Genomic DNA, 25,333 nt, shown 5'->3' with positions numbered 1-25,333 from the left:
CTGCTGACTGACTTTATCAACTGTCTGCCTAACTGTCTAAACTCTAACAGTCACTCCTGATAGACATTCAAATCATCCACACAGCATCCATTCCAAAACCCGTCCCCCCTCTGTCACTCACCAATCATATCACTTGCCTGAGTCCAGCATTCTAGATTATCATCACACAGCCATGCAAACCAAACTTTTAAAGACACACACACAAATAAACATGAAATCGCCACAGAGCTGATCTCCACTAAAGGTAAAGGTTCCCTTGCTCGAAAGCCAGTCGAATCCGACTCTAGGGTTGCGGTGCTCATCTCCATTTCAAAGCCGAAGAGCCAGCGCTGTCCGAAGACATTTCCGTGGTCATGTGGCCGGCATGACTAAAAGCCAAGGCGCACGGAATGCTGTTACCTTCCCACCAAAGTGGTACCTATTTATCTATTTGCAATTTCTTGCTTTCAAACTGCTAGGCTGGCTAGAGACAGGAGCTCACTCGGTCATGTGACACTCGGGTCTCGAACTTCTGAACTACTGACCTTCCACAGCCTGCAGTTCAGCATCTTAACCACTCGAGCCACTGCAGCTGATCTCCACTATAGGCCCATAAATACATCTGCACATGCTCAGAGACATTTGCTACTGTATTACTACAGAACTTCCAGATTTGAGTCTTAGAAATTAAAACTGGTTCTGGAATAAAGCTTTAGTAACCCTTGGCTCGAATTAAACCTCTCTGGCTCCAGTAAGACTTTAGAAAGATGCCATAGTTTAATTCTAAAGTTTAGAGAAGATGGAATAAAAATATTTTTGCTGTGGTCTAAACATTTTGACATTCACAAACAAAAATTTATCTTGCTCTGAGCATTCTGAATTAAACTTTGTCTATGTTCTTTGCATACCTTGCCTGTTTCCCAAAAGGGAGAAAAGAGAATATTTGCAAAGCAACATGTAAATGAAACTGAATAAATTGTTTTGTTCTGTATTTTAACCATTTTACAAGACATAGCAACTGCTTCTTTTTATCATTGTTAAGTAGATGTTCTGGTTCAAAAAAACACTTCAGTTAAGAGGAAATGGGCCCTGATCTGGATAGCGCAGGCAAGCCCAATCTCAGAAGCTAAGCAGGGCTGAGTCCTGGCAAGTAATGGGAAGGGAGACCTCCAAGGAATACTAGCGGTGGGACGCAGAGGCAGGCTATCAAGCCACCTCTCTGGAAAACATCCAGTCTCCCAGTAGGGGTCGCCAGAAGTTGCCATGACTTCCAGGCATGCAAGCATGTGCGTGGACGGTGTGTGCCTTTACAAATTCCCTCGTGCCCCAAAGAGCCTGGCACCCATCATAACTTCTAGGCAAGCAGCTTCTCACACATGGTTCTCCATCCCAACAGAGAATGCACCGTGCACCCACGCTTCCCCTGGGTCTCATGAGACCCATGCTCATTATTCACATAGTTGATCCAGTGCTTAGGGAAGTGTACTAAATACACAACAGCTCTGCAGTATACTATGCTGCTGTTATCACTGAATTGCCCCAGGGTGGCTAAAGAGGTTTTATTTGCTGAAAGGATTAAAGGGTAATTTGTCAGAGGTTTGCTGCAGGTGTTTGAATAATGTATTTGAACTCAAGATGGATTTGGTTTTATTCTGAGATATTTTTGTATCCAAAGTGAAAAATTAAACCATGCATGCACATTTCTGAACTGGAGCTAATTTCTTTGAATGACACATAAATAGGACCTGAAGGCAAGACAATTGGTACCCTCTGAAGAAGTGAATTACTTCTGGCCTAACTTTCTGAAAAAGCCAGCATTAAGAGCAAACCCTGTTGTGAAGGAAATAGATTGTGTGGGAGCAGAGCTGAGTCTGTTGTTATTTTAAAATTCTGTTCTGTTCTACTGTACATTTAGACTGAAACTTCTGATACACTATTTATCCTACATTTTTGCAAGCAGTGTTTATGTTGATATATTGGGGGGGGGGGATAGATTGCAGAATGTGGGGATGGAATACTTAAAGTGGAATGCACCATTTGTACCCTGCCTTTCTCCCCAGTGGGGACCCGAAGCTGCTTATGTTCTCTGACAGCAACCCTATGAGGTAGATAAGGTGAGTGTGTGTGAGTGGCCCAAAGTCACCCAGCAAGCTTCCATGGCACAGCAGGGATCCAAACCAGGGTCTCCCGGATGCTGGTCGGGCGCTCTAACCAGTATACCATACTGGCTTTCAGGAGGATGGGTGAAAAATCATAATATCGAAAGGGAGCAGAATGAACTGGGAGGGACTGTGGCTCAATGGCAGAGCATCCTGATGTGAAGCAGGATGGATTGGAACGCAGGGATCTGAGGGGTCACCCCTTCCCACAGTAGCGTGGCTGCCCCCCTCTTTATGATAATGAAAACTGTAAAACTGAGTCACCTACAAACAAGGTAATGTTCTGCATATTTGGGGGGACTTCTGTGAGATTCAGAAATACATAATTTTGAAAATATTTTGAACCAAAAGAGAAAGAAAAAGGTTAGTCTTAGGGCTGAAGTTTGCAGAATGCCACGCTCTATCTGCTGCCCTCTTTAATCCTCACTGTGTGGACTGACTGTGGGTTCCATAGTGGCAGAGCCATCCCTCAGAAGGGCGTATCGGGCCAATCACTCCAGTGCCATGCTTGGGATTTGCTTCCCTGAAGAAGCTACCAGTTACCAGGGCAATGGGATCTGTGTGCAGTTGAGCCCTCAGGCAATTGGCAGTGTGGTGGATTGCGACTGAAAGCATCCCACTGCCGCTTTCAGCCCCAAAACACCGGGTGGTGGTAGGGTCTGTGCAGGGTCCACTATCCTGGTGATTGGTAGAGGCTTGGAATGTAAGTCTCCCAAGACCTGAAAGTTTTATGAAGTTGGGGGGAGATGGGAGGAGTTGCCCAGGGCCCTACACTTCCTCAGGGACACCCTGCCTAGCAGGAAGAGAAGTATCAAAAGTGTCAGGTGATGACGTACCGTGATGACTGGTTTGCATCTCTGAGGCCAACATAATGAATGAAGAAGGTTTCCATGTTTGAGTAAACACAGTTTGCACAAGCATTTTCTATTGTTAGTTGTTTCTACATTGCAGTGTTATGCATCAACAACACTTTCTGAGTCAGCTAGTGCCTTTTGTATCCAATATTTTGTTAAGACTAGTCTAGCTGCCACTTTTAACTTTCTCACCAAACATCCATATTTCTTTTCCAATTTTTTTATCCATCTGCCCTAACAAGATCAACATTGGGCTCCTAGATTCCTCAGACATCAAAATTTCACTGATTATTCTACATATTTATATCTTTTTTTTTAACCACAGGACAAAATCAGCATATAGAAGAAAGTGTTCCTTTTGCCTGAAACCAACACCAGCACAAATCAGATCCAGTTTTGGTTATTTTACAGACACTATGAATGAAATTTATGCTGCAAAGTCAGTCCTTAATAAATACAATAATATTAAGAAACATTTGCAATAAAACAAACCATAAATCCTTCTACCAAACCCTCTTTTCTCCTCTCTGTACCAGGCTACTGTGGGTGTAGTTTGGGCTTCTCTCTCCCAGTTCTTCCTCCTATTTTGCTCCTCCACTAGAGCTGATTGGCAAAAGGAACTGAGCAATCACTCGTCCGTCACTATTAATGTGGAAGGTGTCAGTCCATAGCAGCCATTGGGTAGCTGACTGTAGATCTGGAGCATGAAAAATGGATGGCAAGAACAGGGGTATTTGCACCGGTAATGGGGACAACTTAAAACTAGGTTCAGACCAACAGAATTCTGCCTACAATAAATATTTCAAAGGTTTCCATCATCTTAGTGAGTCCAGATGAATGTGAAGTACAAGGGCCCCCTCTTACAGTCAGAAAACAGTAGGCAAGGGTAAAAACTCTTTTTAAAAATGGATAGATTTATAAGCAGTAATACTCATTGCAAACCAAGCCTATGTTTTCTGTGTGATAAATTAGACTTATCTTTATGAGGTCATAGAGTTGTAAATGTATTATCTGTGTAAAGTCCAGTCAGGTTTTCCAGGGGAATTCACACAGAGAACATGTTCTGTCAATTCTACCAGAATGGCTGGAACTAAGCACCAGTAACTACCACAATAACTAAACTGGAAATCCATGAACCTATATGCTTTGCTGGTGTTTTCACTGCAACCCATTTCTTAATCTTTCTCAGTCTGTTTTTCTGGATGAGAATATTTGCATTGGTTGGAAGAGCTATGTAGGCCTTCTCTTTTTAATTCAATTCAGGGCTTTTTTTAATAGAAAAAGCCCAGCAGGAACTCATTAGCATAATAGGCCACACCCTGACACCAAAGCTCATTAGCATATTAGGCCGCAGCCCTGTGTTGCCAGAAGTGTGGTCATCCAGCCACACCCACCTTTTGCTTCTTATTCTGTTTACCTTGTTTGTTGTCAAAACCCAGGGCACTTTTTTGTAGTAGGGAGTCCTTTGCATGTTAGGCTACACACGCCTACTGTTGCCAATCCTAATGAGTTTCTGCTGTTGGGTGTGGCCTATTGTGCTAATGAGTTCCTGCTGGGCGTGGCCAACTCAGGAGCCAGCCAGAACTCCGTTCCTGTGCGTTCCTGCCGAAAAATAGCCCTGATTCAATTTATATCCCACTCGTCCCGAAACGGGCTCAGAGTGAGTGAGAACAATTTATAAAACATGCATTTTAAAAACTTTCCAACCTCAACTGGGAAGGGACAGGCTTGGCCATTAGGTGGCTGGGTTAAATAGTAGAGCATCTGCTTGGCCTAGACTCAGGGAAAGAAGAAAAGAGTGGGAAAGTAGTTGATAGCCAGGTGGGAGGAACTGGTGGCAAGCAGAAGTGAGTGAGCAACATTTGACTGTGATAAGACTCACCTGCACAATGATGGTGGGAACCACTCAGCTGTTTTTCTCCCCTAGCTTTAAATATTAATTTGGGTGACTGGACAATACAGTTCTGGTCTGGCCAATAAAATTCTGTCTCAGGGGTTGAGCTGGGAAGGCAGCCGAAAGTAGCTGTACCTGCAAACGTTGAAGGCCAAGTTCCCTGTTCTTTGGCTCCTAACAGCCTCCAATCCATCATTCTGAACAGGATGATTGATAAACCACGGGTGAGCTATTTAAAGGAAGTGGGTAACAGTTTTTTTGCCCTCACTACGTTAGTAGGACAGTCACTACAGAGTCCAGTCCCAGGACAGGTAAGAACTTACTTCAGCTTCTCTTCATTCATTCATTACACATGCTGCTTTTTCTTCTGGCGGGCCTCTGGTGTGTATCAACAGCATAACAGGCAGAAATGTAAAGATGTCTTCCCATGCTGAATATTGACCAGAATACCTAATAAACGTGATGGCACAGGAGTCCACCTAGATAAGAAATATGGCAGCCCTAGCACTCTGGGCTAGGCACGGGACCTTTCCATTCTTCATGCGACAAACCAGCTTTCTCACAATTATTGACTGCCTGCAGTTCAATGCTCCTTCAACTCTCTGCCTCATGCTGCATACAGCAATTGTTGTCTATCTGGGACATATACTCTTGGGGCTCTATTGATATATGGCAGGGATTTATGGCTGTAAATGGCGGGGAGGGGGGAAGCCCCTGGCTCTCTCAGGAGCTTACTCTTGCTTGTGCCTCCAGGCATGAGCAAAAATAGTTTTGTTTCCATTAGGTGAATGAGCATCAGGTTCTGTTAAAGCTAGAAACCAATTTCACCTGGAATCTGTGAGCCCCAATGACATCTCAGTAACAACCTAGAAAGTACACAAATTTGTATGGGTAACTTATCCAGCAATATACCAAGGGAGGCCACTCAAGGCAATCATTCATTTTGGTGGTAGTAAAAATATGACCTTTCACTGCTGTTTGGGAGCAATTGTGTTCTACAGTATCATATGGAATTTCTGCGGGAAAGAGACAAAATGCACACTGACAGGCTGTTTGCTTATCAACACCCTCAGGAAAGAGTACAAAGGAAGCTGTGTGTGGTGTGGTGGGCTCCATTTTCTTGTCCAATGCCTTGGGAACGGGATGCTCTTCTGTGGCTGGCAAGAGTTATGAGAGCAGCTAGCCATTTAGATCACCAGAGCAGAAGAGCTCTTGTCTACAGAGACTCATTTCTGAGTAGTCAGCAGTGGACTGATGGTTGTGAAAGTGGAAGAGCTGGAGAGTTGAAAACACTGGCTGGATATTTGGGTGACTGATAATCCACTGATGGGTACAATTCGTGGGTGCTTTGTGAACCCTATGAAAGTTTTTTCAATAAGAGAAAGGACACTTTCCCAGATCCCTGTCTCTGAAAAGTGTGTAGGAAATGTATCTGTACAGGAGCGCATGAAGAATCACATGGCCATTCCCAGGGGTCATTTCGTAGAAAAAGAGCTGCAGGAGCTCATTAGCATAACTTATTAGCATATGCCACACACCCTGACATAACCGGAAGTGTGCAACAGCCCCTCTGACATGCAGAAGCACCTGGGATCCAGTCTTTCCCCCCTCTCCCTTCCCTTCGCCTCCAAGTCGGGCAAAGGAAAAGGGGAGGGGAAGGATCTCAGGTGCTTCTGCCCAACAGAGGTGCTGGCGTGCCCACAGCCAGCCTGGGTGAATTATAGAATCATAGACTCATAGAGTGGGAAGGGACCACCAGAATCATCTAGTCCAACCCCCTGCACAATGCAGGAAATTCACCAATACCCCCCACACACCCCAGTGACCCCTGTTCCACGCCCAGAATATGATAAAAAAAACCCTCCAGGATCACTGGGGGCCAAACTGGCCTGGAGAAAAATTGCTTCCTGGCCCCAAAGTGGCAATCAGCATTTCCCAGGGTGTGTAAGAAAGGGCCACAAGAACTAAGCACTGATGCAACCCTTCCTGCTCTACCTCTCGTGATTTGCCTAAGTTCACACAATCAGCATTATGATCCTTTTAAAGTTGAAAGCATGATATAAATGCAAAGGACTATTTGTAAGATTATCTGTAAGACACAAGACCAGGACGCATCTCACTTCTGGCAATCACTTGGAGAGACCCTATCACTCAGCTTCCGTTGCCGCACACCACACCCCCCACTGGAATAAGAACACAATATCAGACCATATCACCTTCCAATAAAGCCCCTACAACTGTATACAGAAATACTGAGCTTCCCTACCATTTGCCATAACTAGCCCACCACACAACCAGGATCAAGACTCCTAAGTGGACCAACAGACAGGCATACACTCGTCTGAGAAACTGAGTATTACATTACATCACCTCTGAAACATTACAGATCAGTAGAGGCAGCACTGCACAGTGGTCAGAGTTGCAGATTGATGTGGGGAGACCCAGGTTTGTATTCTCACTCTGCTGGCTGAGTGACCCCGGGCCAAATCTCCCCTTCTCTACCTAACCTACCCCACAGGGGTTGTTGTGAGGATGAAATGGAGACTCATGGGCAGGGTCCCCAGCTTCCCTGGCAGGAACACTATGTTAAGAAATCCCTCACAATTATGCAGCCATAGCAGGCAGGAGGAAAGGAGGCGAATACCTCCAGAGCCAGAGACTTGTAGAGGAAGAGTCAAACTTTGGGGACTCACCCGTGCACCAGAGGGCCAAGGCAGCAGGAGGCAAGAAGCCTGGGCGAGCTGCGCTCCTCCATGCCTGGCAGAAGATGAGGTGCAGAGGCGAGAGGTAGGCAAGCAGAAGAGGCACTCAGCCAGCCGCACAAGCTGCGAGCAAAGAAACTCCCGCCGCCCCAAGCTTCAGGGCTGCCTTGTTAAAGGAGTGCGGAGGCCAGACTCGCAAATGAGAAAAAGCAAGCTCAGGGTTCGTGGGTCGCATTTTGGGCTGTGGAAGAGGAACTGGCTCCATTCCTGGAGTTCTCTCGAGTTCCTGCGCTTTTGGTTTTGCTTTTTGCCCAACCGCCTCCCAAGACTGCTCCAGGTGCTCCAGCCTGAGGGCTGCTGGGGATGGGGCTCGAATGCTCATTACTTGTGGAGCTGAGGCTCAATGTCTCCAGCTGCTCCGCCACCTTCCCTTCCCTTGGTTTGCTCGGGGAGCCCGAGCAAGCCGGCTGCTGGAGGGAAGGAGAGGCAGTTTAAACCACCTTCCCTTCCCTTGGCTTGCTCAGGATCTCCGCGGCTGCAGAGAGCCCGAGCAAGCCAGCTGCTGGAGGGATGTTCATTCAGTTCATCTGAACCGAATGCACCCCCGAAAATGGCCCATTTAGGCACCTTTCAGGCTGCTGTGGGCAGAATCAGATTCTCTGATCTGAATCAGCTTCCCATTCGGCCCCATTATATCCTGTGGGCCTTTGAACTCAATGGCGAAAAAATAGGGTATATTCAGGGGACTGGAGGAGAGGGGATTTGAGGGAGAGGCACCAAAATTGTAGGGTAGCTGCTGGAGCCTCTCCCCAAGATACCCACCATGTTTCAGGAACATTGAACCAGGGGGTCCAATTCTACGGGCCCACAAAAAGGTTGCCCCCATCCCCTCCATTGTTCTCTATGGTGGGGGGGAAGTTACTTTTTTCCCACCATAGAGAACAATGGAGGGAATAGGGGCAACCTGTTTGGGGGCCCGTAGAATTGGACCCCCTGGTCCAATGTTCTGCAAACTTGGTTGGTATCTTGGGAAGATGCTCCATCAGCTACCCTGCGAGTTTGGAGCCTCTCCCTCAAACTACCTCCCCTCCAGCCTCCAGAATATACCCTATATTTTTGCCATTTACTTCAATGGCCCATAGGATATAATGGGGCCGAAATTAACATTCGGCTGACCCTTTTTCAGACCCAGCGTTCTAGCGAGGAGCCTGAAAAAGGAGGGGAGGGGGGCTGCTCTACAGGCCGTTTTTCAGGCCCGAAGCCTGAAAAGGGCGGGGAGGGCAGCTCAGCAGTCGTCGCCCCCCCCCCCGCGGGGGTTGCAGCCGCCGCCGAAAGCACCGCGGCGGGGGCCATAACTTTTTAAAGAGCCCCTAAGGACAGCTGGGGGAGCCAGAATAACCTCTCGTACGAGAGATTGAATTTGCCCCTATGAGTCCAAGGCCACCAGCCCGGGGCTCAGAGAGGCAAGGGAACGTTTCACCCCACCCATCCCCACGGGTGACGCAGCTGCCGCCGCAACGGCAGCCATAACTTTTTTAAGAGCCCCTCCCGAGAGCTGGGGGAGACAGAATGACCTCTCGCGTGTGATGTCCGAGCGGCAACGCAGCTCAGACATCACACACGAGAGGTGGAATTTGCCCCTACGAGTCCAAGGCCACCACCCCGGGGCTCAGGGAGGCAAGGGAACGTTTCGCCCCACCCCTCCCCCCGCGCCGGTGTCGCAGCTGCCGCCAAGAACAGGACAGCGGCCATAACATTTTAAAGAGCCCCTCCCGAGAGCTGGGGGAGCCAGAATGGCCACTCACGTGTGATGTCACACACGAGAGGTGGAATTTGTCCCTACGAGTCCAAGGCCACCACCCCGGGGCTCAGGGAGGTGGGGGAACGTTTCGCCCCCCCCAACCATTTCCCAATTGATGGCTGGTGGGATCAGGGGGCGGGGTTTATGTGCCCTCCCCCTGGGCTCCTGACTGGCAGAGCGGTGCTCCGGTGCGCTCTGGCAGGAACCGAGGCCTGGTCCTGATATACATTGTACATTTGCCCCAGCTAACTGACCTATCCTTAAGGTATAGCTGCTTGCTCAGTGGCAGGTGATTGCGTAGCAATTATTTTTCTGCCCAGCCACCTGGCAAAGAGTAAATACCATACCCTCAGATCTAATATTGCCATCATTGTGGTTCCTTATGCCACTGGACAAAGGGACTTTTTAATGGGTTTAGAATTTATTATCAGCTCCTAAAATGGTTTCAGATGTTGAAAGTGGAGCCAACTCTGAATTCACACCCAGGCCCAGAACCTTCTATGCAAACTGTCTCCCATCCTTGATGATGTGCATAGACTTGGCACGTTGCAAGAAACAGCCTCTGTGCTGTGCAACCAAATCTGGGGGAAATTCATTTTGGATATTAATCTAGAATGCAATACAGCTTCTAAGTGAGTAGAGAGATAAAACAGTGATGGCATGCTATACAATTTAAAGATGGCACCTAGGAACACACGCTATGATTGTCATTCAGCATTCCACACGCAGGCATGCAGGAGAAAATGGGGGACACGATCTCTCCCTCCCTAAACAGTCTCTCTCTCTCTCTTGCTGTTTTAGCTGGTGCCCGCATGGCATGCAGACAAGGCAGCCATGACAGTCTCATACACCCTGAAAGTAGCCAATGCTCGCTTTGGGGGCTTCTCCAAGCTGCTTTTCCGTTGGAAAGGGAGCATCTATAAACTGCTTTACAAGGAGTTCCTTGTCTTCATCTTGCTGTACGCAACCCTGAGTGTCACCTACAGGTGAGCTGGCAACCCACTATTTGAATTACCAATTGGGTGTCAACCCGGGAATCCATAACTCTGAATTCTGCACCTTGGGCTCTAAGCCTGCCTCCAATAGCAGGCTCCATTATAAGCACAGAAGCATCAAATCTGTGATTCTGCTTAAGTACAAGAAAACTACAGAATCCAGTACTAGGCACAGTGTTTGCAAGTTAAGATTTTCAGTGCTTTCATTTTTTTAAAAAGCATGTTTCTAGTCTTTAAGGTAGCAATGTTGACTTGAAAATCTAGAGAAATGTATACAGAGAACTCCAAATGGGATGGCAAGAGCTCAGTATAGTTTCCAAGGGTTTGAGCTGGGGGCATCAAGGCTCTGCATAGCTTCTTACTCCTCCCCACTATCAGTAGAAGTACAATAAATTATGTCAAACAAGAAGATATCGGCAAATTTGCTTAATCTGCATAGCTTATACAGTCTGCCAAATCAACCTTTTCTTGCCCCAGAATTATAAATACATTGAAGCAAATTTTGGGATGGTGTGTGTGTGTGTGGGGGGGGGGTTGTTTTGAGTCTTGCGTGGATGCTGAGATCCACTTTGAATAAGTGCAATTTATATTTAAATTGTGCTCTTTTCTTGCATGCCTCCCATTTTCCCTTACAGCATAAAGTCATTCCCACTCCCAGCCCCTCCATCACCACTGAGTGATGTGCAGGGTTTCATTTGCCACCCAGAGCCATGTCAGTCACACAGGCAGTCCATATTCTTTTGTAAATCGCAGACTCCACATCAGGACACAGCAGAGCTTGTCCCCCATATTTGCTTATTGCACACTTGTCTCTTCTGTCTGCTATCCTTCCTGCAGGAAGAAACACACGTTACTGAAGGGGTGCTGATTCTCCCCTGCAAATCCCCTTCTTGGGCTATTCTTCCAGCTGGGCTTACTTCTAGTTTTGGAGCATACCCGGAAGAAGGTTATTTCAAATAGATGGAAGGCAAGAGAAAGTCAAGCACCTATTTCCTCCTGGCCAGTCATCCTTTCCAGGTGCCTCCTTCCCAACCCAGTATTAGAGTCCTGAACCTGTGTCTCCCTCTCCATGTGTTCTGCACTGTTATTTTTAGCTATAAGAGTCCCATGATGGATCTGGACAACTGGGAGTCATGGTGTAGGCTGCCTAGCTTACTGTAAGGCACTTATACTGCAAGGGGAAGGAGGGTTTTTTTGTGATCTTCTTCCATATCTTTATTACATTTTTATAACATCGATCCTCCAAGAAGCTGAGAGCAGCATACAGAGTTCTGCCCCCTCCACTGCATGCTCATTGCAACTCTGAGAGGTAGGCTACACAGAGAGATAGTGGCTACGAATTCAAACCCATGGTCCTAGACCAACACTTCAACCAATACATCACACACACAGCATAACCACACTTCTGCTGTCTTGGATTTCAGAGTGGTTTACCAGGATGTTTGAAGGCTACAGATTAATTGGCTCATAAACAATGCTATTATAGGCCCCTTACAGTACGCTTCTAATGGACTACTTGGGGAAACAGGGAATTTAAATTAATTGTTGTTCATTAGAATCCTCTGACTATCAGTGCTAGGAAGCAACATCAGGCCTGGACCTCTGTGCCTTGTTTGTTGTCCCTCCAGGTTAACTGGTTAGCCACAGTGTGAAAGGGGATGCTGGACAAGATGGACCACTTGTCTGATCCAGCAAGGCTCTTACGTTGTTATGATTGTCTTTGTCTCTCTCTCTCCTGTCCTAGGCACTTTCTGAATGAGAAACAGAAACATCTCTTCTCAAAAGTGGCTCAGTACTGCAACCGCTCCACTGACCTAATCCCCCTGTCTTTCGTCCTAGGTATGGCACACCTATGCCCTCACACTACCTCCCTGCCTGCTCTTGACAGAAACCCCTTCTCCAGGTTGTTGGCTTGGGCACTTTTGTAAGGGCTGGAGGAAATGGCCTACATTTAGTAAAATTCACTTTTTCAGAACCCCACTTTACTTGTAAACATGGGTTTAAAACTCCAACACTAGTGGCCAATGCTCCCTCTAAGCTGTGGAGTCTTGAGAGCAAAAATTCTACTTTGTGAGCTTCTGGTATTCAAGTTGTGAGTGGGCGATTTGGCTACTACATACATTAGTTTGCTCTGGAGCTGTCCTTCCTGAGCGAAGACAAAAATCTGTGAGCCGGAGGCTAAAAAACTGTGAGCCAGCTCACACTAACTCAGCTTAGAGGGAACATTGCTAGTGACACATCCTGGCTTGGATCCTATAGAAAATATCTGCAGATAAAGAAGATATTGAGATAGGACTTTCGGTCTCTTTTCAACAATAGGAAAAGGTGTTGCTGACATGCCCTGCTCTAAGATACCCCCAACACCCCCCTTCAAAATGAGAGAACAGAGTCCAAGAGCCTGTCTTTCCAAAACACTTCTGATGTCCCATTAAATGTCTCTCCTCATTGGGGAGGGGTCTTGGTTCAGTGACAGAGCATCTGCTTGGCATGTAAAAAGGTAAAGGTTCCCTTGCTTGAAAGGGAATCCAACTCTAGAGCTGCGGTGCTCATCTCCATTTCAAAGCTGAAGAGCCAGCGCTGTCTGAAGACATTTCCATGGCCATGTGGCCGGCATGACTAAACACCAAGGTGCACGGAACGCTGTTACCTTCCCACTGAAGTGGTCCCTATTTATCTACTTGCAATTTCTTGCTTTCAAACTGCTAGGTTGGCAGGAACTGGAACTAGAGACGGGGGCTCACTCCGTCATGCGGCACCCGGGTCTCGAACTGCTGAACTACTGACCTTCCACAGCCTGCCATCTCTGGTTAAAAAAAGATCTGGCAGGAGGTGATGTGAAAGACCTCTGCCTAAGGCTCTAGAGAGTGGCTGCCACTCTGAGTAGACAGTGCTGCTGACCCGGATTCAGTATAAGGCAGGTTTCACGTGTGTTCGTGCAAATGAGAAGGGGACCCAGACATTCTGGCTTTAAGCCACTTCCTTCCTCTTATCCATAGCTCCAGATCTCCTCTCAGAGCTGGGAACGAATCCTGCTAATTTCAGACGGCTCTCCTCCTTCAAGATCCGATCTAGCATACCCTCCTCCCTTTTCAGCTTCCAGTGCTGCTTTTGGGCCACAGCTCCCCAGATGATCTATAAGCCAACATGAAGTACAAATGACATGCTTGGAGAAAAAGTCCTTTTGTATACATGAGGGCTGGCCCTGATTAACAAGAGAGAAGCATAATGTGGAAAGTATGATAACACAGGGATATTGTAAAGCATGTTGCAGCCTGGAAAAAAGGGGGAAGTACTGGGCAGGGGACAGGTAATTAAAAAGAAAAGGGAAGAGACAGTTTGGCATGGGAGAAGATTTGTCTAAATGATATACAGCTTAGACAGGAAAAATGCATCCTGAGCCTGCTTGCCATTGCCAGTGCAAGCAACCTACTAGAGGACAGAATGAAATGGTAGAAACACACACACCCAAGCTGGTGGGTTCACAAGCTATTCCCTCTGTTAACTCTCATATCCCACCCTTGTCACATGTGCTCCAAAAAGTCCAAAGTGAAAATGACAGTTCTCTGAGCCACACAGTCAAGTTACCAGGTACTCTAGAGAGAGTAAGTCAAAGACAAGGGATTCCCCTTACAGGCCAGGGGGCTTCCACTCCTTGCGACACAGAAGCCTGCGTGCCTGCCTGTGAGCTCATGCATAGCCTGCTTTGGAACTGGCTTTCCTCTCCTTGCGACACAGAAGCCTGCGTGCCTGTGAGCTCATGCATAGCCTGCTTCGGAACTGGCTTTCCCGTGTGCCCAGCTCCGCAGGAGATTCGATCTCTGAACCAACTAAGGTTGCCAGGCACCTCACTTCTTATGGTCTCCTCCATTTGGGAGGTTTGTTCAGCTACAACCTGTGCAGTCTTGTTTTCAGTGGCTGTGTCTACACTTTGGGACAGTCTGCCAGATACAGTACAAAAGGCGTCTACACTCTCTTCGGTCCATAAAAGATGCAAAGCTTACCTTAGCAGAAACAACGAATGACTATCTCCAGCAGCTGGCTGTTGACAATGTTGCAGTTTTAATTTGATATATTTTAATGCATGTGTTTAATTATGTTTTTAACTGTGTATATGCATATTTTATAAGCTACCTTTGGCATTGCAGAAAGGCACAATATAAAGATTTTAAATAAATAAGACCAGTGGTCACATGGAAGAGAGACTTGCCCCCAAGCCTCCTCCCTTATTGACGGGCCTTCTGAAAATTGGTTAAGTCTTCAGGGCCGAATGAATCATATCTTCAAAGCTGACTTTTCTTTGTGATGAGTTATGTCATTGAGGTTTTTATTGATGATGTTGATGATTAGTAATAATTTAAATGTTTCCACTTAGCAGTGTACAGAGCTGATATACGCCAGTGGCAGCAATTGTCTCACTAAGGCTGGACACCACGCATCATACTTGGGAAAGCTACATTGCTGTACTGTAAATAATTTCAAGGCCCCTTCTATTTTTCTCTGGGCAGGTTTCTATGTCACACTAATTGTGAACCGCTGGTGGGCTCAGTATACCAGCATCCCACTGCCGGACCAGCTGATGTGCATCATCTCTAGCAACGTGCATGGCAAGGATGACAAAGGCCGCATTTTGCGGCGTACTCTCATCCGTTACGCCAACCTGTCATCTGTACTCATCCTGCGCTCAGTCAGCACCAGGGTGCTTAAGAGGTTCCCGACGATGGATCACATAGTAGATGCTGGTAACTCTGCATCTTGAACCTGGGCAAGGAGAAGTGGGTTAGGGAGGGAGTGATGCCCCAATGTGACTCAAAGCTATGAAGGTTTTATTTATTTATTTAAACAGCACCACTATCTAACTAATCAAGCTTTACCAACAACAACTCCATAGATATCACTGTTCCAGAAGCACCTAAATCTGAACACTGGTCTTGGGACACCAGGGAGAGTTCTGCAAAAACCTGCTAAATCCCCGAGCTGAGAAATCCCTGTATAATGTGCATACAAAATGGTAGGATGTTGCCTCATTTGAAGTTAGGCCTAGGATCAGGGACTGATCATTGGAATCATTCACTGATTCCGTATAGAGACACATCAGTTTTAAACAAACATTTAACTATCTCTGTGTTATGTATATAGAGACAAGAGTAAAATGCCCTGTATCTCTATCAGTAAAGATCAGTTCAGTTCACACAATGTACTTGCATCAATGACAAACTGAGACCTACAGCTTATTAAAAAGGTAAAGGTTCCCTTGCTCAAAAGCCAGTCGAATCTGACTCTAGGGTTGCGGTGCTCATCTCCGTTTCAAAGCCGAAGAGCCAGCGCTGTCCAAAGATGTTTCCGTGGCCATGTGGCCGGCATGACTAAACACCAAGGCGCACGGAACGCTGTTACCTTCCCACTGAAGTGGTACCTATTTATCTACTTGCAATTTCTTGCTTTCGAACTGCTAGGCTGGCAGGAGCTGGAACTACAGACAGGAGCTCACTCCGTCATGCGGCACCCAGGTCTCGAACTGCTGAACTACCGACCTTCCACAGCCTGCAGTTCAGCGTCTTAACCACTTGAGCCACCGCAGCTTATTACTGAACTACTAAACAACTTATAAAGCTAATTTTCAGCATATGAAGTAATGGATCGGCTTTCTATTACACTGACAATGAACTCTCGTACAAGAGCTGTCAGGGATTCATCACAAGTTAACCAGTAATGCATATAATCATACCTCACCAAAGGCAACTTTGGAAGAGGGGGATTTAGGGCTGAGTGGCAAGGGAGGAGGGGTGATTGACTTGTTCCTGGCTCCAAATTGCCCGGAAATTTCCCTGTGGGGCTCAGCATAAAGCCCTCCGGTGATAAAGGCTTTCATTGAGTCTGTCACATAAATGCCGCTACAGACTCACTGGAAGCCTTTATCATCAGAGGGCCTTATTTACAGCTAGTAGCACAGGCCGGTCCTGGGTGCTCTTCCCAGCACCAAGGAGCAGGGGCGAGAGCAGCGGTTCAACTTGCTCTTGCCTTCACACAGGTTTCATGACACAAGAGGAGCGCAAGATGTTTGAGAGCCTCCACTCAGACTTCAACAAATACTGGATCCCCTGTGTGTGGTTCACCAATCTAGCAGCCCAGGCACGACGGGACGGGCGGATCCGGGATGATGTGGCACTCCGCCTACTCATGGACGTAAGCTGTGGAAACAGTCAGGGGGGTCACTAGTCGGCAGCCCAAGCTTGTTCTTTGCTGCACAACTAGCGTGATTTTCCCCCTTTGCTCAGTTTCAGATTTGAATATGCTTCAAGGATGTATGGGTGCCTGTAGCAATACCCAGTCTTTATTCATGGAAGAGGAATTTTATTTAGGACTGCGTTTCACTAATTTAGTTTTTATTTATTGGCAGTCCCGACTGATATTTTAAATTGTGGTTTTTAGGTATTTTTTTAAATAATAATTTTATTTACATCGTAGGCAGCCTTGAGTTCCACAAGGTAGAAAGGCAGCCCATGTTCCCTCTAAGCTGAGTTAGTGTGAGCTAGCTCATGGTTTTTTTAGCCTCCAGCTCACACATTTTTGTCTTAGCTCAGGAAGGATGGCTCCAAAGCAAACTAACTTATGCAGTAGCCAAATTGCTTGCTCACAACTTTAATGCCAGTAGCTCACAAAGTACAGTTTTTGCTCACAAGACTCCACAGCTTAGAGGGAACATTCGCAGCTAATACATTTTTAAAATAATAATTAAAAAAAACAACACTGGTCAGGGACTTTTGCTTACAGTCTCCAGCACTGTGACCTTCATTGCTAGGTATTACTTCTATAACACAAACGGGTTGTATAGGGGCTTCATGAAGTAGCAGTGGCAACTGATCCAGTATTCTCTTAGCTGAAAATCAAAGTTTTAACTATATTGACAAGGGAGGGGCCTTGAGATTTCACTCGAGATGTACGTATACTAATTCAGCCTGTTAGCTCTCTCAATGTTGAACTAAGGGAAAAAAAACCCTCTCTGTTCAGGAACTGAATCTCTACCGCTCCAAATGCAGCATGCTTTTTCACTATGACTGGATCAGCATTCCCCTGGTGTACACACAGGTCAGTAACAAACATCCCCTCCCTCCCACAATGCATGCTGTCAGGTTAGGTTAATGAATGAACCCATCTTGGATTGAGAAAATTTTTTAACATCAAGAGCACCGCACTTTACTTAATGATTGTTTTTATTGTGTAATGATTGTTTTATGATGTTTTAACTGTTATGGCAATTGCCTTTGTTGTAGCCGCCCTGAGTCTGCTGGGGAGGGCGGGGTACAAATCTAACAAATAAATAAATAGTAGTAAAGGGAGAAATCTGAGAGAACTGGGTTTGATTTCCCAGTCCTCCACATGCAGCTGCTGGTGTGACCTTGGGTCAGCCATACGTTCTTTCAGAACTGTTCTCTCATAAGCAGTTCTTGAAAGCTCTCTCTCAGCCCCACCCACCTCGCAGGGTGTCTGTTGTGGGGAAGGGCAGGGAAAGGAGATTGTAAGCCACTCTGAGACTCCTTTGAGTAGTGAAGGGTGGGGTAAAAATCCAGTCTCCTCCTTCTCCTTTAGAGGTGATGGAGTTTGAAAAGACATTGGCTACTGTAAGCATGAAGCATCCTTTTTTGATTCCACCATCACCTTTCCTGTGTGTTGTATTTAATAATCAGTACTAAATACCCACATAACCCTTCTCTTTGTCTCTTGAAAATAGAACAATGGAGCCTGTGCCACTTGCCACATCCTCACCTTCCTCTCCCCATTGTGTATCATAATATGCATCCAAACACTTCCTTCTCTTGCTGCTGGAGCCTTGCTGGCTCTTCCCTTCTGCAGCTGTTCTTCTTACATATATGGCCCATTCTACTGCAGTAGGGAGACCTGGAAGTTCCTCTAAGCATCCAGGAGTTGTTGCCCATCTCGTTCTGCTCCTCCTAGGGAACTTTTGTTTGTAGTCCACCTTTCTGAGACTTGAGGCAGACACACAACTGAACAGATAGACATGTCTGCTGTTACAGCTGCTAAATAATTGGCAAGCCAAGCTACGAAATAAAAGAGCAAATTGTTTTTATTGCTTTGCAGCTGGTTGGGCATCTAGTACACTGCCAATACATATGTTCAGTCTTTAATCAGATACCGCAAGAGGAGGATATATGTTCCTGTGTGACATTAGTAACACCGAACAATCTCCAGCTGACATTAATGGAATATCTTCTGTAGGTAGTCACCATTGCTGTCTACTCTTTCTTTGCCTTTTGTGTGATTGGGCGCCAGTTCCTACAGCCTCTGGACTCAGATCAAGCTGGAGACCTAGATATGTACGTTCCCTTGCCCACCCTCCTGCAGTTCTTCTTTTATGCTGGCTGGCTGAAGGTGAGAATGCTTCCCCCCCCAACACCCGATGCCTTGACTTGTCTTTTATATTCTTGAGAGTGGCTTGTCCAGGGGCATAACATGAATCTGAGCAGAGGCTGTCCGAGCCCAAGGATCTACCAATTAACTAGTTTGCTGGAGATCTTGATTTCCATCCCTAGAACCAAAGTGGGCAGGATGCACAACAGGCTTTAAAGTTCAGTTATTCTCTGGGGATTCTGAAGTCACTGATAGCTACTGAGTGATCTTGCCACAGCAGTCAGTCATCTGTAACAACAGCCTGCTGGATCACACCAAAGATCCATCTAGTCAAGCATTTTGTTTTCCACAGGGATCCACTACTTTTGTGAAGAGCACAAACAGATGCTGAAAGCAACAGTCCTTCCCACTGTTGTCCCCCGATTATTGTGGCATACTCAGAGGTCATTTCGGGGGGGGGGGAACGCGGGGGAACACAGTTCCCCCGGGTGAGGTACGGGGGGCGGGACACATGACAAAGCCCCGCCCCCTGCTTCTGGCCCTCATTCAGCCAGGAGAAGAGGGAGGGTAAGTTGCTTCCTCCCTGCCTCTCCCCACCCCTGCCTGCCTGGGGCCAGGGAGGGCCTTCGCGGGGCTTCCTTGCACTCCTGTGGGGCTCGGCAGTGGAGCTGCAAGGCCAGCGGTGGCGGCCGGGACTGTTGGGGCCGGGGTGTGTGGACTTATGACACATTTCCGGTGATGTCAGGGGGTGTGGCATATGCTAATGAGTCCCCCTAGCTCTTTTTCTACGAAATGACCCCTGGGCATACTGCTCCTGAAGCATTTGAAAAAGTGTGCATGCACACAAAAACCTTTGCTGGTCTTAAAGGTGCCACTGGACTCTAAATTTGTTCTGCTTCTGAAGATGAGAGATACCATTTTGGCATCATGGCCACTTCTGAAAATGAGAGATACCATTTTGGCATCATGGCCAAAAGCCGTTTATATTCCCTATAGATTTAAAAAGCTAGATTCTTAACAGGATCTGGAGGCAATCTACAAATGGGGGTGGGGGCAGAATGGGGACTTCAGGCAGCCCCTTCTCACTTGTACAGTTGTTTTACACTACTCGCCCTGCAGTGAGGATTTCTTCCACAAGCCATTTAAAAAACAAAACTGCACCCAGCAAATAGAAACACACCTAACATTAAGGAGTTGGTGGTGGACTTTAGGCACCAAAATTTTAGTAATAAATACGTACCACTTCGGTGGGAAGGTAACAGTGTTCTGTGCACTGGCTCTTCAGCATGGAAACGGAGATGAGCACTGCCCCCTAGAGAAGGATTCGACTGGCTTTATGATATATATGTCATTAATATGCTTATATAAAGTTGCCTTGCTTGGAGTGCTGTTTTATGTCCTCATTTTTGTTATGAGCCATTTCTTCTCAGGGCCTTATCCTGGTTAAGTCCATCTGTTGAGTTCTCAGTTCAAATGCAGCATTCAATGGGAGTTTCAATAAATTTGGGGAAGAGGATTCAGTGATATTATGTAAATAGATCATATGGGCTCAGAGTTCCCCCAAGATTTACAAATTGTCTGCCAAAACTCAGAATTGTCACCCTTTTTAAAAGCACTGGATATTCCTCCCATCTTTCTCTTCCTGCAGGTGGCAGAACAGATAATTAATCCCTTTGGAGAGGATGACGACGACTTTGAAACCAACAAACTGATAGACAGGAACCTCCAGGTGAGTCTGGTCATATAAAGGAAAAGCAATATGCTATCCATATTGGGAATATTAGAGTCTTTTTATTAGAGTCTTTTGGAACCATCTGAACAAGATACATGTGATCTGCATAATACTGAGCTCCATTCCTGCCACCCTGACTTATCCTTAACACAATGCTTCTGTGAAAACTCACAATAAAAACAAAACAGAGGGCCGGATCCCATGACTATAGCCTGTCATCGGCAGTACTTGGCTGTGGCACAAAAAGCCCTTTGCTGGACACAAGTACCACCACTAGTGGAATGGTGCAAAACCCAGACTTATGCAATTTAAGTAGATCAGAATACAACTTCATGATCCTTTTTACCCACAGACTGCACACCAGATGATTTTAATCTCTTTGTAATTGCATTAATTCCATTTCTCACAATACTTCCTGATTTGATTTCTTCCACAAAATCCGTGACACGACTCCCATCCAACAAGAGCTGGAGAAGGAGATTCTATTGTGGACCCAGCCATGACTCTACATCGCCTCTTACTCAAAACAGGCTGAGTTGTTCAGTCTGTTTTTCTTCAGATCCTTTAGCAATGAGTGTTATGAATTTTCTTATTCCTCCAGAGACATCCTTGTTTACATGGGTTTACTGTGCACACTCTTTGTAATGATATTCAATTCTTCGTTATCTTCAAACTTGAACTGAAACAGTCATTACTAAAAATAAATTTTACTAAGTTACCCTTTGATTTAAAAAATTGTCCTTTATTGCCTGATTAGGTATCACTGCTTTCAGTGGATGACATGTACCAAAATTTACCCCCAACTGGCAAGGACAAATACTGGAACGAATCTACAGCGCAACCCCCCTACACAATGGCCACAATGGCCGAGACCTTGAAACCCTCCTTCATGGGATCCACCTTTGACATGCGGTATGTTCAACTGGAAAATCAAATGCAGTCACTCTTCTCAGAGAGGATGGGAGAGTGCCCCCAACAGAGCTCCGAGCTCCAGCCCCACGAGCACTCAGCTATTAAAAAGTACACCAGAGAAGGCTTCTGTTCCCTCTCATTTTCTGGACTCCCTTTTAAATTATTCACAATTCAGCCGAAGGCATTTCTTGATCAGTCTCACCTTCCCTTCAGCCCAGGGGCCCACAAAAGGTGACTGCTCAGGGATGAGCTGAACTCTTCCCTTCAATTGGTATAGGTAAAATGGCAGCCCTCCCTCCCCCCAATTAGTTCCATGTTAAGAGATGTGCTATTACCTCCCTGACCAAACTCTTGATGGTAAACCTCAAAAGCAAGAAAAGGCACCAGGCCCTCCTTTTTTCCGCCGTCACCCAAGGCAAAAAACACTGATAGTGGATGAATCCCATACATTATTAGTATATTAGGAAAGGGATTAAAAATATCCAGTACTGTAGGGCTTATGTACAAACCTGCAGCCTGTACACCAAAAATTATATAAATGTTCTATCTAACATGGTTGGGAAAGGGCATCATTAAAAGTTCTACTTGTATTCTGCTACTTCTCATACAGAAGGACTATACATTTTAATGCATTTCTTTTTCGGAATAGTATATTACAATACTGAATGTAATACAAGGAATATTGGAATGTTTGGCTGACATACAATTCTCCCACCTCAAAAGAGAAAGTAAAAATGCTGTTTAGTGACCTCCACACTCTGAGGGTGAACAGAGTCTCAAATTTATTTTGACATATTTACTGCTTTACAACTGTTGGCCTTATAACCTTAGCTTGTTATTTGTTTTTGCATATCTTAAAACATCATGCCACATGTTAATTTGCCTGTCTAGAAGTTTGACCCTTACCTCCCATTCCACTGTATTTGAAAAAGTGTGTATGCACACAAAAGCTCATACCTTAAAAATAGACCCTTGGTTGGTTTTAAAAGGCACCACTGGACCCTAAAATGTATTGAAGCAGGTTATGTAAATAGCTGAAATTATGCTGCTGGAATCTCGACACTTCAAGGAATCTTGGGTTGGACCTTTTGAAAAGGGATGGGGAATTTTGATGGGATCCCCCCCACCTGCAGCAGACCCCCAAATCCCCCCTCGTGTTACTCATGGGAACCCCTGTACCCCAAGAGCAGCATTTGGGATTGCTGCAGGAGGGGAGGGGTCATATTTCTCTGCACAAAATCATGACCTTGACAGGATCCAACTGCTTGTGCTTTAAGCCTTTAACCTTTTCCCTTCCCTGTGCAGGATGAGCGATGACCCAGAACAGAACCAGCAGATAGATGCATCACCCAACATGACTAGGATCCAGACGCCCCTGCTCAACCGCTTCCTCACTGCAGCAGCTTCCCCTGCAGTCAGCCTCAAGAATTTTGGAAAGGGCAGCCGAATTCACCATCAACTACGACGCGCAAGGGCAGAAGGCACCTTTCCCGCCTCCAGCCCCAGCTTCTACCGTAGGGAAGACCCAGAGTCAGTAGGTCGTATTGAGGAAGAGGAAACAGAGGACGAGGAGACCAGGCTTAGTGTAACTCCCACCTCTGACTCCCATCTTGGAGTCTCCTACAAACCTAAAAACACAGGGATACATAGAAAGGAACTACCCCACATTACAGTGATGGAAGCCTCCGACGACAGCATTAGCCTCACTGACCAGCCCTCAGGCTAGATCCACAATGGCAGGGCTTGCTGGGCAGGTGAGAGTCTATGGCACTGGGTACGGGCTAAGTCAGGGAGGCAGTTTCTTATGAATTCAAACACAAGCTGATTGAAGTGAATCTTTTATTACTTCTGTAGAACCAGACCTATTTCTCTATTAAGTGACATTTTAAGGAATTACATGGCTAATTCCAACATGAAGCAGAGAGCTGATAAGCTGTAGCTGACTGGTGTATGGGCAGGCTATGAGAAACAACTGAGCAGCTACTTTATGTATATTTATTACGACATATGCTTGAATCTTTATCGTGTGATGTGATTCTTGCAAACCTGTAAAGACCTAAAGATATTTGTGCAGAAATTGTCCTCTTCTTTCAAATATAAGAGGTCAAGGGTATTACTTTGACCAGATTGCACAGGGTCATGATGTCAAATTCTTTGCATCAAACACAGGGTTAACAAAAAACCCCTGCAAATACATAGTTGTCCAGCTTCTAGTGGCCTTTGAGTTGGACCCTTATACATCAAGGCAAATGTCTATATTGATCCCTTATGATCAGGGTTCTCAAAGTAACTTCAGGAAATGATTTGCACCAGAGGAGTAATTTCAGGCTGACAGATCTGAACATGGATTCTTAAGAATTCAAATTAGTCTGCATATCCAATGGACATTTAAAGGATACCACACTCTTACTCAGGGATCCAGTTAGATGGAGGTGTCCATATAAAAGGCTGAGGACACCCTTGATTTTTGGTACACCTTAAGGCTTTGAAATAGTTCTTGAAGCCTGATCTAGACTGAGATGTGGTATTTTATTAAATCAGGCTGTATGTAACTACACACACACAAACCTTGACCTAGCATCCAATTATCCAGTATGGACAGGCATGACTGCATCTGTACAGCCAAAAGCAAGACACCTGGGCCGAGAGTATTATGCTTAAACTGTGAAATACCTCTGTATCACCTGAAAGAACAACACAATGACATATCAGTTACTAACTCACAAGTCCCCTACTTCATTAAAAGCCTGCCGCAGTCAAAGGAGGTTTCGTAAAGCACCCTCACACTATTACATACACCAGCTAGAAGAAACACAAAAATGTTAACATATATGAAGAATACTTCACTTCCTGGAGAATGCTAACTTTATCTGTACAAAGGCAGGGAATTGAGACACTAGCTGAAATCACAAACCAATAAGCAACAGTCTTATAATTTACAATTTCTTAACACCAGGCACACTTAAATCCATTCTGTCATGTGTTTTCAAATGGACAATGACCGTATACCAAATTTTACTTACACTCACTCGATGCCCTTAGGTGTGTATTCCAAAATTAGAATATAACAAAGTTAGAAAATGGAGAGTTGTTCCCAGCTTTCGAAAGAACCAAACCTTTGGGAAAGAGGTCAGGCCCTTCTGCTAGAAGGGATTTCATCTGGCACTGGAATGATACTGGAAGGTCAACAGAAGACAACCCAGTCACTTAGCAGTGCGTCAACAGGTGTGCTGAAGCAATGAAGCATCATCAGGTAAAACCGGCAATTTACTGCATCTAATTTTGGTAGGTCACAAGCAAATAACTGCTGCAAGCCCACTAATACTTTTTTTGGTTCCCTTACTACCCCAAAATCAAACCATTAGAAATATGCTTTACGCACTTGAAGAGAGGTCTAGGTCCTCTGCAAATCTGCAGACTGTACAAACCCAGAAGGGGCAGGATATCCCCCAAATGACACTTCCAAGCTTACATGACTTTCCAGCAGGAGCTGAGCACAAACTGCATATGACATGCTCATGTGGGTGATTAAGATATCACATACCAGGAAGCAAAGAGACTTCCTCATACAACTTTGCAATTCTGAGTTTTAAGGTTGGGGCAATTCAAGAAGTGAACAGTAAAGAAACACCTGCACATCAGTTATAACTCCATACATGCGCATGAAATTTATAAAAATCCCAAGTTATAATGCCTTGAAATTATTAATTTCTTTAACATATTATTCTGTACAAACCACATCTAGCTCCTGGGGATCACCACTTCTAGCCCCTTCCTGCACAGGCTCTGGCACAGCACACAAGCACGCTACGGTTTGCTCTGCAAGGAAGACACATCAGCGTAGTGCTGAAACAAGCTCAGAAACGCTTCTGAGTCAGCAGATGACATCACTGTTCAGGGACAAGATCAAAAACTCAAACCCTCTTCCATGCCACATG

At 45.7% G+C, this 25,333-nt stretch overlaps 1 protein-coding gene across 1 annotated transcript; it reads left to right on the top strand.

The window, feature by feature from the left end:
* Positions 1-10,223: 10,223 nt before the first annotated feature.
* Positions 10,224-25,324, top strand: BEST4 (bestrophin 4). Its single transcript, XM_015421976.1, has 9 exons — positions 10,224-10,375; positions 12,129-12,223; positions 14,890-15,123; positions 16,413-16,567; positions 17,393-17,470; positions 18,620-18,772; positions 20,400-20,480; positions 21,241-21,395; positions 22,701-25,324. Exons 1-9 carry the CDS (start codon positions 10,224-10,226, stop codon positions 23,119-23,121), a joined length of 1,524 nt encoding a protein of 507 aa, XP_015277462.1. The 3' UTR covers positions 23,122-25,324.
* The last annotated feature ends 9 nt before the right edge of the window (positions 25,325-25,333 follow it).

The sequence above is a fragment of the Gekko japonicus genome, unplaced genomic scaffold, assembly GCF_001447785.1.
Source record: "Gekko japonicus isolate JY-2015 unplaced genomic scaffold, Gekko_japonicus_V1.1 scaffold75, whole genome shotgun sequence".
Lineage (NCBI taxonomy): Eukaryota > Metazoa > Chordata > Lepidosauria > Squamata > Gekkonidae > Gekko > Gekko japonicus.
The sequence above is the reverse complement of the archived record's forward strand: the minus strand, read 5'-3'. Positions and strand labels throughout refer to the sequence as shown.

Bases quoted from the DNA above. Each gene is read 5' to 3' on its own strand.
- BEST4 (XM_015421976.1), top strand. From the start codon at position 10,224: ATGACAGTCTCATACACCCTGAAAGTAGCCAATGCTCGCTTTGGGGGC. The intron at 10,376-12,128 runs GTGAGCTGGCAA...CTCCTGTCCTAG, and splicing joins ACCCTGAGTGTCACCTACAG to GCACTTTCTGAATGAGAAAC. The intron at 16,568-17,392 runs GTAAGCTGTGGA...CTCTCTGTTCAG, and splicing joins CACTCCGCCTACTCATGGAC to GAACTGAATCTCTACCGCTC.